Source organism: Etheostoma spectabile, chromosome 16 (genome assembly GCF_008692095.1).
Source record: "Etheostoma spectabile isolate EspeVRDwgs_2016 chromosome 16, UIUC_Espe_1.0, whole genome shotgun sequence".
NCBI lineage: Eukaryota > Metazoa > Chordata > Actinopteri > Perciformes > Percidae > Etheostoma > Etheostoma spectabile.
In genome coordinates this window covers 9968600-9987184 of record NC_045748.1, presented here as the reverse complement: position 1 = coordinate 9987184, position 18585 = coordinate 9968600, and the positions used below count along the sequence as shown (strand labels likewise).

Genomic DNA, 18585 nt, shown 5'->3' with positions numbered 1-18585 from the left:
GTATCCATAGGTGGATAAGAACACTCATTTTCAAGTTTTTTGTGTCCTGATTTACATTTTTTATCAATTATATCAATTTGATAAGGAGACATTTTAAATAAATGTAAAATGTATTTGTCAACTCACAAAATGTGCAGATAAAACTGTTAAACCTTCAATGGCAACTACAGTATGATTTGAATGTGCTTTAACTGTTTTTTTTAGCCATGCAAGTGGCAATGTCAGTATGTCAGTCAAATCTCTATAACTATTGCCTTGAAACTTTGTACAAACATTCATTGTGTAACTGTCATATTTTGGCCTAGGAAGCAGTATCAGACAGCATACAAACTTTTAAATGTGAATCTATCTGTCACTGTATCTTTCCAGCTGACAGAGACATCTGCTCGGTACGCTCGTAAGATCTCTGGCACCACAGCGCTGCAGGAGGCTCTGAAGGAGAAGCAGCAGCACATCGAACAGCTGCTAGCGGAGCGAGACCTGGAGAGATGTGAGGTGGCGAAGGTTACGAGCCATGCAGGAGAGATGCAGCAGGAGATGGTTGTGCTGAGGAAAGGACGGGATCAGGTCAGATACATGCACACGTCTGTTATCGGCAGTCAAACAAGAACACAGGCAAATATTAAGCAGAAAGTCATTTTAGCATAAAAATAGATTCCAAAACAACATTTTAAAGATAGTGTCATTCATAGTGGTAAAAAAAAGGGGTCTAAATGTTGGTGATTGGAGCTTAATGTGCTGTTAATGCCAGAACCAACTCAACTCACGCTAAGTGTTCTTCATTCTGTGTGTTGACAGTATGCAGTGGAGATGGAGGCAAAGCTGGATCAGCTGCGTTCGCTGGTGGAGGCAGCAGATCGAGACAAAGTGGAGCTGCTCAACCAGCTGGAGGAGGAGAAGAGGTGAGTTGGGCTCTGCCTGTAGCCTGCACATGAAACTGTTTCTGGATAAAGTCAGAGCAGTGGTTAACAGGTGTGGCATTGTTTGTATGTGTCACTGTATAATATGTGCAGTTGGAGGAAATGTTTATGATTGTTCCTGTTTGACAGAAAAGTGGAAGATCTCCAGTTTAGTGTGGAAGAGGCCTGCATCACCAGAGGAGACCTGGAGGTAACTTGTGGTTATGTAATCTGTTGGGATGTCACGACACCAAAAATCTACTAGTTGGTACCGATACCAACAAAAGTACACAATACTTGATACCAAAGTTGATTACTGCGTTGTGTAAAAACAAGAAAGAAGATGAAACTAAAAATAATACTTAAATTCCTTTGTTTAACCCTTGTGTTGTCCTCAAGTCAAATTGACCCGTTTTCCTATATCAATGTTCTTTTTAACTACCCAATTGTAATTACCCAAATAACATGATTGATTCCACACAACGCTCTTTGGCAAGTACAAATCTCTACTTTCATAAAATTTGGGGGCGTCTTATTCAATTTTATAGCATTTGTTAAAAAAACAACAACATTGAAATGGTTTTGAAATAGTATTGAGTGAAAGTTGACATATTCCAGTCTGTGATTATCCATCAACATCCATTCCTTTAATTTTGGTCTAAATAATTCCTAATTTCTGCTTTTCTAACTCAAACATTAGGTATAATTTGCTATAAATGAGGTTTATTGATCATAAATTCCCAAAAATACCTGTAAAAACTAAAGTTAACAAGTTAGTGTAACGTAGTGTTGAAAACGTCAAACATAGTGACAAACATTGAAAAAAAGCGTCAAAAGTGTTGATTTTCAGTTTTGACGGGAAGACGACACAAAGGATAAACATTTGATGGGCAGTGTCATGTCACTCTTCTTTCAATGTCAGTGTTTGTTATTTTTACTTTCTGTTTTGTGTGGTGTGGAGGGGGCAAGGAGAGCGTGATTTACATGTAACCTGGAGACAGCAACGTCAGTCTTCTGGAGCCCACAGCTGGCTGCCCTGAAGCCTGGCGTCACCACACAGCCAGCGTGTGGTGACGTCTTCCATGAGTTCACCAGGTGAAGTCGTGAATGCCGCCTCCATAGATGTAGGCGACGGCAAAGCCAGAAGCTGAATGCGGGCTATTTACTGCTAGTCTGCGTTCTTCTTCAGCGTTTGGCGGCAGACTGGAACATTTATAACGTTAGACGTATATACTGTACTGCCCCCGTCAGGTCCGGGAGGATTGCATTCCCCGGTACCTATGGCACTGTAGAAAAATGACTACTGTCACGTTTTCAGAATTTTGGTTTGGTACCGAGAATTTTGGTTTGGTACCGAGTTGGTACCGAAGTACCCCTTCTCGTGACATTCCTAGTAATCTGGTTCTCAATTAAACATATTCTCTCACTCACAGCTACAAAAATCTCACATTTCAGGCTCAATTAGTAGTGAAATTCATGCGTGGATTATTGATAAACTAGATGGATAATTGATTAACTTATTTGAAATAACCATTTCCACTTAGTTCTAGATAATGTCAACCTTAAGCCCTCCTGTGTACACGTTTCTAATGATCACCTGAGTTTGATCTCTTTTGTTTTTTACTTGCTCTGGTCATTTGGCTTTTAACTGCTACTATTGCTTTGCATTTCCTGATGATTAAATAAATCATTCTGTCTTAGGATTTTCCTTTTCCTGCGTTCTTTCCATACAATTCATTTGTTTTTTTGTTCAGACACGTCTTTCTGCCTGCTCCTTTTTTCATTCATTCATGCTTATTTCATGCATGACCATCCTCTCATCATCTTTTCATCCTCATGCCTGTTCTTGAAATGAAAACTTTCAGCCTTCAGTCTTCTTTCTTGCTTTCATTTTCCTCTCTTGTCTGCATCTTCTTTACTCTTCAGAAGGACTTATTGTCTAAATTAGTGTCCTTCAAGAATTCAAGCAAACAAGTGTCAGTAGAAGAGAAATAAAAATGAGGAGTGTTAGAATGAGATTATTGAAATAATTAACACCTGATATTCCTCAGAGCAGAATGCCAATCTTTTCCTTTGTTCACAACCAACTGATGTAACTGAAATGCTGGAAACCTTCAGTGCTTTCTTACTTACTGGCCTTTCTCTTTAAAGTCTTGTCTTCCTTCTGTGTGTGGCACACAAAGCTGGCATGTCAGTGTTGCATTGGTGTTTGTTCTCCTTCTCCTCCTGCTCTCTCTTACTAACAGATGCAGTCCAGACTGGAGCATGCCCACATAAAGGAGCTTGAACAGAGCCTTCTCTTTGAAAAGACCAAAGCTGAAAAACTCCAGAGGGATTTAGAGGACACTAGGGTAATGCTGGCAGTCCCAGCCCCACAGCAGGGCTGAGTGATATGCTTCCCCCCCCCCACTGGGTTTATTAATGATGGTACAGAATATATTGCAGGAACCACAGCGTGCAAACATTATGCAAAGTCAGATTTATCACAAGTTGCTTCTCTCATTGCCCTGACAAGGGGACGCTAACATCTCATTGGCCTTGAGCTTTTCTAATAACAAGTTCATCATAATAAAAATGATGCATGTGTGCAAGTAAAAAAAAATGACAGTCTGATAGTCTGGAAATGACTGTGCTGTTGACCATGATGGTCATCATTTTTCTTCAACAAATCCCATGATAAAAACAAAACAACCACGTCTTTTAGTACTTTTCATATCTGTTGCACTTAAAACCAAAGTACATTGTTTCCTTCCAGAGATGTACAACTTTAAAACAGCTCACAATCATATATTTTCTTTAAAAAGAAAAAAGGCTCAGTATCTAAAACAGCTGGCCACTGTAGTTTTTAACAAACAGAAGAAAATAGTGCATGTGTTGGGGACTATTTTCAGTGGCGGATTAAGCCACATTTGGTGCTCTAGTGAGTATTTGTGGCAGCAGGACGGTGTGTGTGTGTGTGTGTTCGTGTGTGTGTGTGTTTGTGTGTTTGTGTGTGTTCAAAATAATGAAGGAACATGTCAGCCAGTGCAACAAGTTGGCTTTCAATAGTTTTTTGGACAGCAATAGAGCTCTATGGCACAGAGGATAAGATATACTGTATACACACAAAGTAAAACTTGTTAGTAGATAAATTCACTGTTGCTTTTTGCCTTTTCATGGGATCAATTGACCGTAAGAAAAATGTAAAACACTACTATTCTTGGTCTTTTAACCAGAAGGTCCAAGCTTTGACCGGTCTTTCTCCTGGAGTAAGAGAGTAAATCCTGACCTGCACCAGATTCTCCGTCGGTGGTTGAAACTTTGCTCCGGTCCTCTTGTGGAGTGGATTTTTCTTTCCGATGAATCAATTGTAGCCACTCAGAATAAGTTGATTTTATTTTTTTAGGATATTTGATGGATGATATGAGATTTACAGACCAAAATTCTTGACTTTGAAAATTATAAATGTAAATAAGAAAATAATTAGGATAATAATATGAAAGAGATACATGAGGTGTTATAATTTAGTACATTTTGAGCTGAAACAATTAGTCGACTAATTGATTTTGATCATAAAATACTCATGTAAGTCTTTATTTATCAAGTTAAAATGCCAAATATTGGCGGATTCTCTGCTTTTCTCTTTCTTATACATTTGTAATAATGAAATATCTTTTGGTTTTGGAATTGTTGGTCAGACAAAACATGCAACGTTCAGATGTCACCTTGGGCTGTTTGAACTTTGACATGTTTCAAAATTGTTAGTTGCAGTTCTACAATATTCACATACAGCGTTCTTACAAACTATTTTGACCGTAAATAAAACTACAGAAATCTGAAAATCAGGTTAAAGCTTATATTAGTTTATTTGACAACACCACCCAGGTCCACTGTTTCCTCTACCACTCCCCTCTGTCAGCTCCCCTGTCTCTTTTTTTATCTTCATGTCTCCTTTTCTACATTTCTGCTTCAGGTGGCCACAGTGTCTGAGCGCTCCAGGATCATGGAGCTGGAGAGGGAGGTGGCCGACCTGCAGCTCAGGCTCCGGGCGTCCCAGCAGAAGGAGGACGCTGCGTCTCTGTCCCAGCAACAGATCAGCAGCCTCAAGGCCCAGGCACTGTCTCAGGAGAAAAAGGTTTGTGGAAAGAGAGTCGGAACCTGGGCAGCAGCTATATGATACTCTCCGCTTGTAAAATGGATTATTCATCATTGTCATTGTCGTATAATTTATGGCATAATGTAAAACAGAAAGAAATGATGCAGTCTCTATTTACAACCCTTCTTTTAGCTCCTAATGTAAATAGGCCTGTGTTCCTTCCTATGTTTGGTTTGTTAAAGCTGCTGTGATGATGCATCATTTATGGCTCTACTCAGATTTGCATGTATTTCTATACCGTGTGTCCCCAACAGATCAGTGAGCTGAGTGTTGACGTAGAGAGCAAACAGAAAGCGCTTCAGTCTGTGCAGCAAGATAAGAGCTCTCTGGAAGAGCAGCTGACCAGCCTGGTAAGAAGGAGGAAACTTGGTGCATAATAATCACAAATAAACAGAGAAAAGAGATAATGTGACTATTAAACCGAGGACGATGTAGAATCTCCAAAATTTCTGCCTTCCAATATCTGTTATGAAGTGATGAATTTGGGGCTTTTAAATATACATCTTTGTTGTTTAGACATGCACTTTGTTACATAAATGTGATGTGCTGTTTTACACTCATTGCATTCATTTGGTTCATACATGGTTTAGTGCCAAAGATTGAGGCTAAAGCTGCATGTAAAAAGACGTTATCTGCCCATCTTGCAATGATTCCACTTCTCAGAAAAAAGGACTGATCACGCTGATTGATTTGTAGCAAACAAGCCGCTGTTTCAACACAAGTGTGTCTTCATCAGAGTCAAAAGAAAAGGCAAAAAGTCATCATCTCACCAGTTGCTGATTTAATTTAGAAGACATGGACCTATGTAGAAGACATGGACATAAGCATGCAATGAGATAATGTAGTAAATGTTCTTAAATTGAAGTGTAGAGCTAGTTAGCATTTACATTTGAAAAGCTGGGACCACTGGAATTGTTTGGCATTTTTGCTTTAAAATTACATTACTTCATTAATACATTATAAAAATAGTTGATTTATTTATTGTGTCCACTTGTTACTTTAGCTCTAAAAGTGTGACAGAAATCTTATTGGGTCTGCCTAAGTAATAATGCCATCATAATCTTTTCAGAAAAGTGGCTTTGGGAGTTTATTCTATAATTATATATTCTATAACAGATTTCCGTGATGAAGTGCATGTCTGTGAGGGTCTGATCTGTAATTGTAGTTTTGCCTTATTTGTGTTATTTTTTCTCTGTGAGGTGTTTTGCTTGTGGGCATCGTTAAAGTGGCCTCATTAAGAGAGGCATTTTATCCACAAACCTTGCATGTTTTTGGGGCCCAGTCATTATTAGCTCAAGGTAGAAGAATGTGACTATGGGAGTGATTGGCTCGTAGTTACGCCGATGTTTCTCCATTTCAGAGACAAAAGCTTGAGACAGCTGAGGAGGAGAACAGGAGGACAGCAAAGACCATGCAAGGTAATCGTATGAAATGGATCTTAACTGAGTTTATGCTCATTAGAAAGTGTGTAATCAGTTTTTTTCTGAGTGAAGAGGATTATGGTATGGTTATAGTTGATGTTGTCTTTCGGATTTCTGTCAGAATTGGAGCAGAGTGTGGAGCAGTCAAAGAAAGAAATCCAAACCCTGAAAGAGGAAAGTCAATGCAGAGAGAAAGAGCTGACACAGGTAGGTTTACACATGTAGTCAGTGGTTGATGATAACTGAGTACATTTACTCAAGTGCTGTACTTAAAGGTGCCTTGCCACATGTATTAGATTACTTTGTGGTAATGTATGAAGTTCTACCGTGGACTTTGTAACATTTTCTGTGGAAAAATACCTTGGTTACCTTGTTTCAAGCCATTCTGTCTTGGTATAGAAAGCCTGCAGGAAGACTTGATTAGTGCCAGTTCTCATTAATATTCAACGAGCTAAGCTGCTTGACTCAGATTGGCTAAAAGCTAGCCAATGAGAGCCTGGCTATCAGCATCCTTTACCCAGCGCAATTGGGAGAGCTCATGAATAGTAATGAGCTCAGCCAACATGACGTCAGACTGACCAACTGTTGTAATTGGCCTCTTATTTTTTTTCAGCGGCTAGAGCGGACATAGGAGGTAGCCGTTCATTTTTACATTCACCACATAAATGCAAGTCAAAACAGTGTGTCAGTGCACCTTTAAGTTCAAATTAGAGGTAGGCCTACTTGTACTTTACTCAGGTATTTTTCCAATACTATACTTCTACTCCTCTACATCTCTAAGGTAAATGTAAAAAGCTTTAGTTACCCTTCCTGTCCAGTGAAAACCATGTATCTCCATATGTTTTGATGTTGATTGTTTGTGATAAATTGGAGGAAGTGTTCCTTTATGTGCTAAAAAAACATTCTCCTACTTCTTAAGCTGAATAAAGTGTTTAAAAAAGCCTCTTGGATCAGCTGGGAAAAGCATCGTCACAAAGCTGAAAACAGGGCTGTTTTTCTGACGCCGCGACTTGGTTCTCACAGGACAGCAAGGCTACAAACAGGATTTAATAGAAGATGATGCATTGCTGCAGATTAAACTACCCAACAGTATATATAAAGGAGTTAAAATCAGCACAACCTTAAACATATACAGCAGAATAATGTAACATAAATATTAATGTAGCAGGAATGTTAGTCCAGAAACATCCGGTAGAAGAGGAAAACACTGACAGGGAACATTTTATTGCACAATGAGTACTTTTACTTTCACACTTCAAGTAATATTCACTTTGACTTAAAAAATCAGAGTACTTCCACCTACTGCACGTAGTCAGTGTACAGTTAAGTGGCCTTTACTTGAATAATCCTTCCAGTGTGCTATTATTCAGACTTAGTGAAGCTCTTCTTCTCTAAAGCTGACTATAGCCTCAGGCTATTTTTCTATGTTGTTAAAACATTACTAACACACACATGCACACATTACTCTCATTCCCATTTGGATTTGATAAGTTGACGCACCAGTCTTTTTTTTTTCTTTCATTCAAGCTGTACAGTTTTGCAAAGGTCTGCGGCTGCTTGTCACCATGATTTGAAAAAGAGTTTTTATTATCAATCACAAATAATATAAAAGAAATGTGGAAGGAAACAATTATGTGGAATTAACAATGATGGAAGAAGTATTTAGATGTTTTACTTAAGTAAAATTAAAAAGCTCAATGTAGAAATACTCATTAACATTAAAAGTCCAGCATTCAAAATCATACTTCAGTAAAAACACAGAGGTATTTGCATCTAAATATACTTAAAGTACAAAAAGTTAATCACACAAAACCAACTTGTGAGCCTATAAAACAGCAGTAATATAAATAAAGTGGTAAAACAGAGTCCACTCTTTCAGCTGCTTTAATATTTCTAAGAAGATTCTCAGTAGACGTTACACTTTGCAGTTATAAGCGAGTGTGTTGTTCTCTTTCCCTAAAGTCAAAGCTTTTTGCTCTTGCTTCATGGGAAAAATTACAAATGGATGTAACGTTGAAACCGCTGAACGAGCTTGAGGCGGACTCGGTAAAAAGCTCTCTTTCCTTTTTTAGCCAACATTTTAATGACCTCTTATTTTTCCGGTCTGTTTATGTAATGCTGTCTTTTAAATAATCATGTCTGTTTAGACTTTGAGCCTGAACTTGAGAGTGATTCTGATCTTTGTGCCTTTTGTATGTTGTTTTGCACAAGAGAATCTAAATGATATCTTATTTTGGACTTTTCCAATTGATATTTAAAATTAACAATGGATCTGTAGGAGAACTATCACCTGGCTCTGCAGTTCCTCTGAGCTCTGCAGAGTATTTTAGCATCTTTAAGCTAATTTTTTTGTTTTGACGCCCTGTGACTTTACTGTTTACCCTTTACTGATTTGCTCTCAAGGCTTTTATCAGCCTTGTTTCCAGCAGCCGCTGTTTTTCAGAAAAGAGCTGTAAAAAGGCACTGTTCACTAATCACGACCTGCTGCGCCGCGAACAGCAGACAGACTCGGTTACAGACGAGCTGGTGAACTTAGTGGAGCTTTTAGCAGCTAAAGAGAAAGCTATTTCCCTCAGGAGTTGGTGGAGGGCAAATAAGCTGAAAGAGACAGAATATTGGACATTCATCAGGTAGACACAAAGACTCGTGATGAATCATCATTGTGACCCTCTCTTGGATTTGGGAATAAGCAACTGTTTGAATGTCAGTGTTGTTTTTTACAGCCTGTCTCCACTGTTTCAATGTGGCCAAACAATATATTAATACAGCTTTATTAAATGCTATACAAACTAAAAAACAGGATAAGACACATTACACAACATAGTAAAATAAAATAAAAAGCCAGATAATACTCAGAAACATGCTTTGCTTTTGTGTCATTGTATTGAATGATCTCAGCAGGACATGTTCAGTTTTCCCGTGATCTCAAAATAACGATTTTATGATCACGAAAAAGTATTTTGAAAGTTGAAAGGAGAGACATTTTTTTTAACAACACGTAATGTCAAGATCAGGCAATAATAAAACCATTTTCTCTTGATCACAAAACAAATATTCTCTTGAAAACAAGCTTGTTTTGTCATAAATAATATTTGTTTGGTACATATTACCTTACAGTGTGGAGCTAAATGTTATTAATGTTTTTCAGGCTACTGAAAAGTCAAAGACGACGGCCCTGTCTTTTGAAAAGCTGACCAATGACAATAAGACACTGGAGACACAGGTGAGCATATACAGCAATGACTGAACTGTCACTGAAGTCCCCAAATTGTCTTTTTACTATAGGTTGTATTTTTGGTATGCTCTTTGGACAATCTTTACACTGTCACACATCACATATGTAATGATAACGGTGGCAGATTTAGCACACAAAATAAAAACAAATCTTTGAAATGAAATGGAAGATAGAAGTAAACAAAAGCATCTTCTCATGTCTAGCCTTGACAACTGTTACAAGCTGTTGCTAAAGCTGCTGTCTCCATCCACAGCAGGACATTGCTTATCTTCCGTGTTTGTACTCCTGTCTGCTTCTCCAAACTGGGCTTGTGTCATCTGCCATCTACTCTAGCCAACACACTGACTATGTAGAAATAGCTCATACAACCTTAAAAAAATCCAAACTATCCCTTTAAGTGTTCACAGCCCTGTGAAATGATTCACACGTGCGCATACATACGTTAGCATTTGAAACCCGCAGGGTTTTGATTACGTATTCAGGATTTCCACACTGACCGCATGTGACTGTGCAAGTCCCAGTCATCGCGTCTAATCAGCCATGCATGAGATATACTGTGGGCCGTCTCATTCTCGCTCTCTTTTAATGTCTTCCTGTGTCTTCCCTCTCAGCCTCCATCTGTAACTTGATATTTTTATCATTTCATACTCAATCCATGCTGCTCCTCAAACTGTGTTCCACCTGCAGCCGTTCACTCACTCAGTCTATGACTCTCTGGTGCCCTCTTGTTCTCCTACATTCACTCTGACTCCAGCTGTTTGTAAGCTCCAGATGTTTAGTGTCATGACAGCGAGGGAAATCGAGACAGGAGATTAGAGACTGAACGTAAACATGCTTGGTCGTATCTATTTTAGTCATCCCATGGCACCATTTTCTTTCATGATGCAACATATTTTAGCACTGCAACATAACTTACGGGACTCTACCTGCTGTTATTGGGGATTGAAGTATTTAAGGCACTGATTTTAAGGTGGAAGAAGTTAAAATGATCCCCAGAGGAAACATCTAAACTATAAAAGAGCAATTAAACTCAAGTTAAAAGGAAAGCAGTACACATGTACCCATACATACATACATACATACATACATACATACATACATACATACATACATACATACATACATAAATACAGTATCTAAGACCTGTATTGTACTTGTAAACTAACAGTATCAGTTAGGAAACTTAGTGTTTGTCTGTATAATATGGAAATATTATATAGTACATAATGTCATAAAACAGTTTGCACACAATAAATAAGTGAATATAAAATATGTAAATGAATTAACTTTAATATTCACCAGTTACATATGCTTTATAAGAGGAGTTTTAGTTTTTTTTATAATACAATAATGAACACGTAAAAATATGTCCTTATTTGTGCTCACAGCTACGTCATATTGTGTAATGCACAATTTATTTTACTGCCTATAAATTATAAATGGGGTGTTATGTAAAATGTTACCTCATTACATATTTATTTATTTAATTTGAGTCATTTTGCCGTCCATAGTGTTAACTGTGAGTTATATTTTTATGAAATTAGATAAATATCTACAATAAATACCTCCATACCACCGTTTTTATACTGTACTGGTGTTGTCAGAATGAGCTGAAAATATGACCCTTTCTCCATGACTTTGTTCTTTTCTGCTCTGTCTGTGAATTTAAATTATATTATCATATATTATATATATATATATATATATACTGTATATGCTTACACTCACCTAAACAGGGCAAAAGGTAACATACGATATTTAAAGCTTTGACTGAACAACAGACAAAATACTGTAAATGATCTTTCTTTTAGGAAACTGAAAGGATCAGCGCAGCGTGTGTACAACGAGAACAGGAGTTTAGTCTCTGGGGAGTAAAAGAAACACACGTTATTTATTCAGCTGGGACGCTCTAACCTCTGCTTCTTCTGCTCGCTCAGCCATGTTGTTGTAAGTTGTGATGTAATGCTGCACGTGTGTGTGTGTGTGTGTGTGTGTGTGTGTGTGTGTGTGTGTGTGTGTTGTTTGTGGTGGACACATTGCTGTTGGGTTAACTTAGCAGTTGAACTTGGATGGGCTCTTTCTTTCACTCTTTCGGATCCAGAGCTGAAACTTTGGCAATCAATTAAATTGTTTGAGTGTTGTTATTAATATCATTGTTATTTTGTGTAATTTTTAATTTAATTTAATTTTTAATTTCTTTTTTTTATTAGAGAGTAGGGAAATGACAAGGAAATGAGTTAGAGAGATGCAGCAAAATGCCAGAAAAATTGCAGTTTTTCAGCTTTTCAGTTGTGTTTATTTGCTGGTTTTCTTTGTCTTTTATGAAAATAAACTAAATATTTGGGGATTTTTGTGTAGAGTGGGAGATAGAGACAAAATACAAACATGCTTTGTATATTTTGTTTTTGTCATGTTTATTTTCGTCCTTCCACAAACCTTTTGGTTTGAACGGTGTCTCAGTTGTGGTCATTTGCTTTTTTTTCTGATTTATTCTGATTCAGATTTCAGATAGATAGAATATCTTTGGATGTTTGAGTAATGGTCAGCCAAAAGGAGATATAAATAATCACCATTCTCTTACCAAGAGAGAAAACAAATGACAGATTAATCGATAATAAATAAAATTGTTAGTTGCAGCCCCAGTAAGATTGTCTGTGTGTAGCTACAACACGTCACTAAAACGGCGTAAGACTCGATATGAATTACTCAAACTACAGACGTTGGTTGCTTTCTTAAACCTTAAGCCACGGAGACACCCCTGTTTGTATCACCTTTTGAGAAAAATTGCAAACAACTTGTTGGTTTCAGCTTTTAAGTCGTGGTTCTTTGCTAGTTATTGTAATATTATAATACACTGAGTGATTCTGGAGTCTAGTGGGGGGCAGACAGAACATTAACATGCTTTTTGTTTTTAGTTGCAGCCTTAGTTAGACCGTCTGTGTACAGACACATCACTAAAACAGTATGAGAGACTACAATATTTTGGCTTGTAGTTTTTATCAGACGTTGTAGTGTAAGGGGTCAGCTAGTGCCAGCAGGTCAACTACTTTGCTTTGATTTATGTTAAATACTGAATGAAAGGTGAATCTTTTAGAGGAGTGTGTACATACGGTGTTGGAAAGGGGGGGAACGAGAGTGTGAGCAGTATGCTGGGGGGGGGGGGGGGGCTGATTCTGGTTGGGCTTACATAATGGGAGAGAGAGAGAGAGAGAGCGGCTGCTGAGGCGACACGCTCTCTCCATTTCCCTCTCGCAGCCGTGCACGGCGATGAGGGCTGATGGTTTATTGATGCTCAGCTTGTTTCAGTCTACATGTGATGCTGTAGAGAGAGGGTGACATAGCAACAACACTGCTGTTGTTTAGCAGGTGAACATAGTTTAAAATCCAGCAGTGGTGAGCTGTTTAGGTATGGATATAGCTGCTCTGCATCAGGGTTACTCCAGTAACATCTACTCACCTCACTACCAGGTAGGATTCTCTGCTTTTGGTTTGTTTTTTAGCTCGGGATTCAAACCTGATCAGTGCAGCCGAATTAGGAGCATTTACTGTCACTGTATGCACATAGAGATGGTGCTAGTATGTCTAACTAGCTTCTTTTTCTTGGGAATCAAATGTTTTTGTTTTTGTTCTTTTTGTCAAAGAGAGCAAGGAAAAAACACTCCTATACACATGTATATCATATACGGCATATTCAACATAAAAAAACATTTTGCATCTCTAATTAGCTCTTGTAAATGATTGTTTGTCTTTCAGTTGATGTAAGATTTCATGATGTTGCCAGTGCTTGTGACCAGAGAAGATAACCTGTATTCATTCTGCATTTGTGTACAATTATGCATGTTTATATCTATGTTTATATGTGAGCACGCCGTGCAGACCAGATCTCACTTTGGAGGTGTATGTTAATATTATTAAGGTGTTTTAAAAAGTCAAAAACTCACATGCTAAGGCATCCAAAACACAGTTGAAGATGTGTTCATGTGCAAACAGAAACATGACACATGCGGTTTCACTGTGAATCATTAAAGATGAGGTTTTTTAATTTATTTTTATTTGAATCCAGCTGCAGAAAAGGCATTGATTTAAAACTCACTTGTTAATAAGTCATTGACTATTTTAAGGCACGCTGCACGTGCCAATTTCCTGATGTGTGAGATGTGTTTAGAATCACAGATATCTGACTTTAATAAGTAACTAATAGTTTGCATGGGTTAAAGATGGAGGAAGTTATGTCTTTGGGGCTTTTATTTTTAGCTTCACATGAATTGAACCCATTCTGCTCTCTGCTGACTCAAATATCAAGGTGTTGTGTATTTTAAGAATTAACTGCAGTTTCACTTTTGATGACCCAGAATGTCTTTTTTTTTTTGTGACGTCAGCTTTGCCTCTGAGTAGAAACATTTTAAATGGGACAGGGGAATATAATGATGAATATATGTTTATCGTGTATAGTAGGGCTATAACGATTGGATGATGAATGGATTAGGGGTCAACATAGACTTTTTTTAAGTCAACTTTTTATTTAAATATGTATGTTTTGGGGGGGGGGTGGAGGTGGAGGCGTTTTGTTTTTGCTTGTTTACATGAAATTAACGAGATTATTAGTGAGATGCAGCAAATGTCTCTAACGAGACTTGAACCAAGGACAGTATATGAACAAGTATATAAATATAGTATAAGTACTGTATTTGTAGCTGCCATTACAACAGCATATTTAATGACCTCTTACTCTCCTGATAGCTTTACTCTTTTCTGTCGTCATATTAGATCATCTTTAAAATACGGACGTCATTTCAGATGGGATTCAAATTACTGGAGGAACAGCCAGTTCTGAATCCGTAATTGCAGCTGTAATTATTACTGTGTGAAAGCGTATCCACATGCGTGCTCAGGATGGGATTAAAATCAGTGACTAGTGCAAGTAATGGTAAAATCACTCCGCCTACCCTTGAGAAATAAATCCAGTCCAAATCAGGATGAAGTGTCCAGTAACAACATTTAAGCTTTGAATATGTTAAGAGCAAAAGAGAAAACCTATTAATACCTTTTATGTTCTTTGTTGTTGTAACTTGGTGTGTATACGTTCTTTCTGACCCTCTTTCCCTCTCCTGTATCTGTTCCTCTGCAGCTTGAGGCTTTGAAACAGCAGAACTCCAAATACCAGGAGGAGCTCAGTCTGTCGAAAGAGCGGAGCAGCTCAGAAAACCAGCGAATCGGAGTCCTCTGCAAGGAAATGTGAGTACTCATGATAACTAATGTGTTTTTTCCTGGCGAGTGTTGCCTCTAAAGGTGACCCCAGCCAGCCAGTTCATTAGACTGGTGTGGTTAATCTGCCCTGTGGGTCTAAACTGTTGATTAAAAATCCAGCCTGCATTTTCAAGCTCTAATAAAATAAAGGACTCTGCAAATGGGGCTTGATTTAATTGCTTTTAAACATTCAAAGAAATATTTTAAAAACTCAACGCTAATATGTCAAATATGTTGAGGTGGCTCCGTCTGTAGCTCTCCAGGAGGGACGCTTCTACTTGTAAATATGCTTTAAATTGTTGTGTAAAGCCCATAATTAGCCAGAAGCTGCTATTATGTGATTATGGATGATGGATGTAAGGGAAGCACAATGCCCAACACTCATAAGCACAGAAGAAAAGTCTTGCATATAGTTGCTTCATATAAAACATTTCAAACCAAGAGTCCTCAAAATGTTGTTCATCCATCCTTTAAGGACAGGGTTAATATCCTTAACTACAAATAATGTATCCTTTTTACATTACATGTTACACTTATACTTTTTTATATATGTTATAGTATAGTACATGTATGCTTCAGATGGACTTTTCCAGTAGCATTTGGTTTCCATCCATTTCCGTATAGATTGAAAATCAAGTAGCAACTTTTTAAATCTGCTTGAGTTGTGTATGATAAATCCATAATTTTCTGTAAATGTGGCATTATGATTGTGTGGAAACAAGTGTTGAACAAGTCTTTTTTTGTAAAGATTTGTTTTATTGAAACATGCTCAATTAACAGTACAATTGCAATATGTAAGATACATAAACCTGAAAAATGCATTCAGACTTGTAAAACCTAATTTTGTTGCATAACGGTTTGCTATGGTGTAAAGTACTAAATGGAAACAAAACATGAAAAAGCACGGGTTTGGCCCTTTAAGACCTCTATGGACCAATGAGAGCAAAACGTGATAAAGCAGATTCTGTGGCTCAGAGGTAGCCACAGAATCGGTAGGTTGGTGGTTCGATCCCTGGTCCTGTCCCATGGCAGAGTGTCCTTGATTAAGACAATGAACCTATTGGAGTGTGAGTGTTTATCTGATGAGCAGGTGGCTCCTTGTACGGCACCGTACGTTCACAGTGTGTGAATGGTTCCTGTACTATGTAAAAGCGCTCAGCTCATAAAAACAGCACATTTACATCACCGATACTTTCATATCTTCTACTGTGTTGGCATAGCAACAAATTCATTAAGATTTTAACGACCAGCCAAGCTTTAACTGATCGCTCATCTGAATCCGAAGTTTTTGATGTGGGGTAAACATATTCCATCTTTTAATAGCAGTCTTTCTACTTTACTTTGTTGTTTGTGGTAAATCTCCAGCCTGATGTCAAGGTCTATTTATAGATGTGTGTGTGTGTGTGTGTGTGTGTGTGTGTGTTGGGTGGTGTGTGGTGTGTGTGTGTGTGTGTGTGTGTGTGTGTGTGGTGTGGTGTGTGGTGTGTGTGGTGTGTGGTGGTGTTGTTGTGTGTGTGTGTGGTTTGTGTGTGTGTGTGTGTGGGTGTGTGTGTGTGTGTGGTAAGTATGTGGTGTGTGGTTTTTGAGTCTTCATCCTCTGCCACACCTCCCCTGAGTCATCAGAGCGGTGACGTCAGAGTTCCAGATGGATCTAATTGCTGAATTATAGTGCATCAATATGTAGCATCATGAAGGGGGGGGGGGGGGGGGGGGGGGGGTAGCAGATGGAGATGTCAACAAATAGCTTTAGAACAGTGAAACAAAAGCAGCTTCATCCCCTTAAGGAGCATATGTGTTTCTTTGAATACTTCATTAAAAAACACAAACGTCTATTAATGGAGGAAGCATGTTAAAGAGCTCTGTGGCTTTATTCCAGTTTCCTTCCCTCCACCCCCATCCTGTTCATCTCAACCGTGCTCCTCCATCCTTCCTCAGTCTGATGTTATGTTATGTAATCGCTCCCTCTCTCCTCCTAGGACCGCAGGCTCCTGCATGGCGGCTGCTTTCACTATGACATCAGAGTATCTGTGTGTGTGTGTGGTGTGTGTGTGGGTGGTGTGTGTGGTGTGTGTTGTGTGTGTGTGTGTGTGTGTGTGTGTGTGTGTGTGTGTGTGTGTGTGTGTTGAATCAATGTGACTCTTGTGGCATCTGAGAGAGCAGCTGTGTGCACCACAGCTCAGCTCAGATTTGTGTTTTATTTTGTTTTTGGTGCTACTGTGGGTCACATCCTCAGTACTTTGTCTGTTGTTGTTGTTGCTGCTGTGTACATAGCGATAGGCTTTATCTTCCAGAGAAAAACTGTCCTCATTTACAAGTTTTTGAAACCAGAGTCCACGGCCATGCTGGCAGCTCTGTGAGTCTGTGCTTTGGAACAGTGGTGCTTTGAGCTAAATGCTAACGTCAGCATGCTAATATGCTCACGGTAACAATGTGCTGATGTTTAGCAGATATTCACCATTTTTAGTTTTGTGTGTTAGCACGCTAAGAATGGCTAATTAGCAGTAAACACAATGTACATCTGAGACTGATTGGATTAGGATTAGTTTTGCAGGCATTTCGTCAGAACAAAGTTGTAGGCAAATTAATACTCTGACCCTATGAAAAGTGGAGGGATCAAAAAAGGTTATTACAATTCATCCTGAGGTGAACATGAATTTTATAACCAAATGTTATGGAAATCCATTTAATAGAAGCGGAGATAAATTATGTAAAAAAACACAAATGTTAACCTCATGTTGATGTTTGAAGATAAACTCCCAGGATCACCAAAGTCAGTTGGGTTCATCCCAGGGACATAAATCTCTTTACTAAACTTAATGACAATTAATCCAAACATTGTTATTTAATTCTGGACCAAAGTGGTCAAACCAATCAGAAGAAATGAATGCAGCTTTAGGATTTCTTGTTTTCATCGATGTGTTTTGATGTGTTGCAGTTTCAATTCTCTCTGATGAGACATGAAGCATAGAACTACAGCGATATTCAACTATAGATGAAGCATCAAACGGTTTCCCAAGCAAAACTGGAGACGCTGACACTCAGCTGCTACACGTACTGCTTCATTTGTTCCTCTTACATCCTGAAAGAGAACACAAGTGACAGAGACAGCAGTGATGCTTCAAAGTATATGTTCACCAATCATTTCTTTTTACATGGTGCAGTTTTCGTTAACTCCTCCCTGTTGTGTGTGTGAGTGGAGTGGATGCTATAGAGGCATGGCCGATGTGATTATACAGCAGGCAGCTAAACATTTCCCCCAACTGGTGCTCAGATGAAGCCATTAGTCACACGTAACTTCTTCCTTTGACACAAATCCTAAGAATGACCCACATGGAGCTAATTTCAATTTCTCCAGAAAACCATTTGGCTCCTGCATCCAGGAAGGAGAATCCAGATTCAGATTCGCAGACAACACAGTCTGCGCAGCTGTCTCGGGGTCTAAAGTTGATCTCGTGCTCAGATTACAGTGTCAGCTTTATGATATCCTGTTGGTAGTTTTCACGACTTGTGGATGTACTGTATCAACTACTGTATCTTTGTAGCTATGCAGCGTGTATGAATCACAGTGGGCTTTACAGCTGTCAAATCCTTTAACCCTTGTGTTGTCCTCGGATCAACATAACCCCGTTTCTAAAGGTTTTTATATCA

The 18585-nt window shown here is 38.5% G+C and overlaps 1 protein-coding gene across 5 annotated transcripts in view; it reads left to right on the top strand.

Annotated features, from left to right (window-relative positions):
* The window catches only part of clip1b (CAP-GLY domain containing linker protein 1b), a 34315-nt gene that overhangs the window by 6566 nt on the left and 9164 nt on the right, over positions 1 to 18585 (top strand). For 4 of the 5 annotated variants that reach the window (XM_032539157.1, XM_032539153.1, XM_032539154.1 and 1 more), the window contains 10 exons: positions 370 to 567; positions 799 to 902; positions 1050 to 1110; positions 3146 to 3250; positions 4852 to 5013; positions 5289 to 5384; positions 6395 to 6452; positions 6577 to 6662; positions 9604 to 9678; positions 14819 to 14925. In XM_032539157.1, coding sequence (XP_032395048.1) covers positions 370 to 567; positions 799 to 902; positions 1050 to 1110; positions 3146 to 3250; positions 4852 to 5013; positions 5289 to 5384; positions 6395 to 6452; positions 6577 to 6662; positions 9604 to 9678; positions 14819 to 14925 — 1052 coding nt within the window. The remainder of the gene's footprint in view (positions 1 to 369; positions 568 to 798; positions 903 to 1049; positions 1111 to 3145; positions 3251 to 4851; positions 5014 to 5288; positions 5385 to 6394; positions 6453 to 6576; positions 6663 to 9603; positions 9679 to 14818; positions 14926 to 18585) is intronic. The other variant, XM_032539158.1, reaches the window with a different exon arrangement.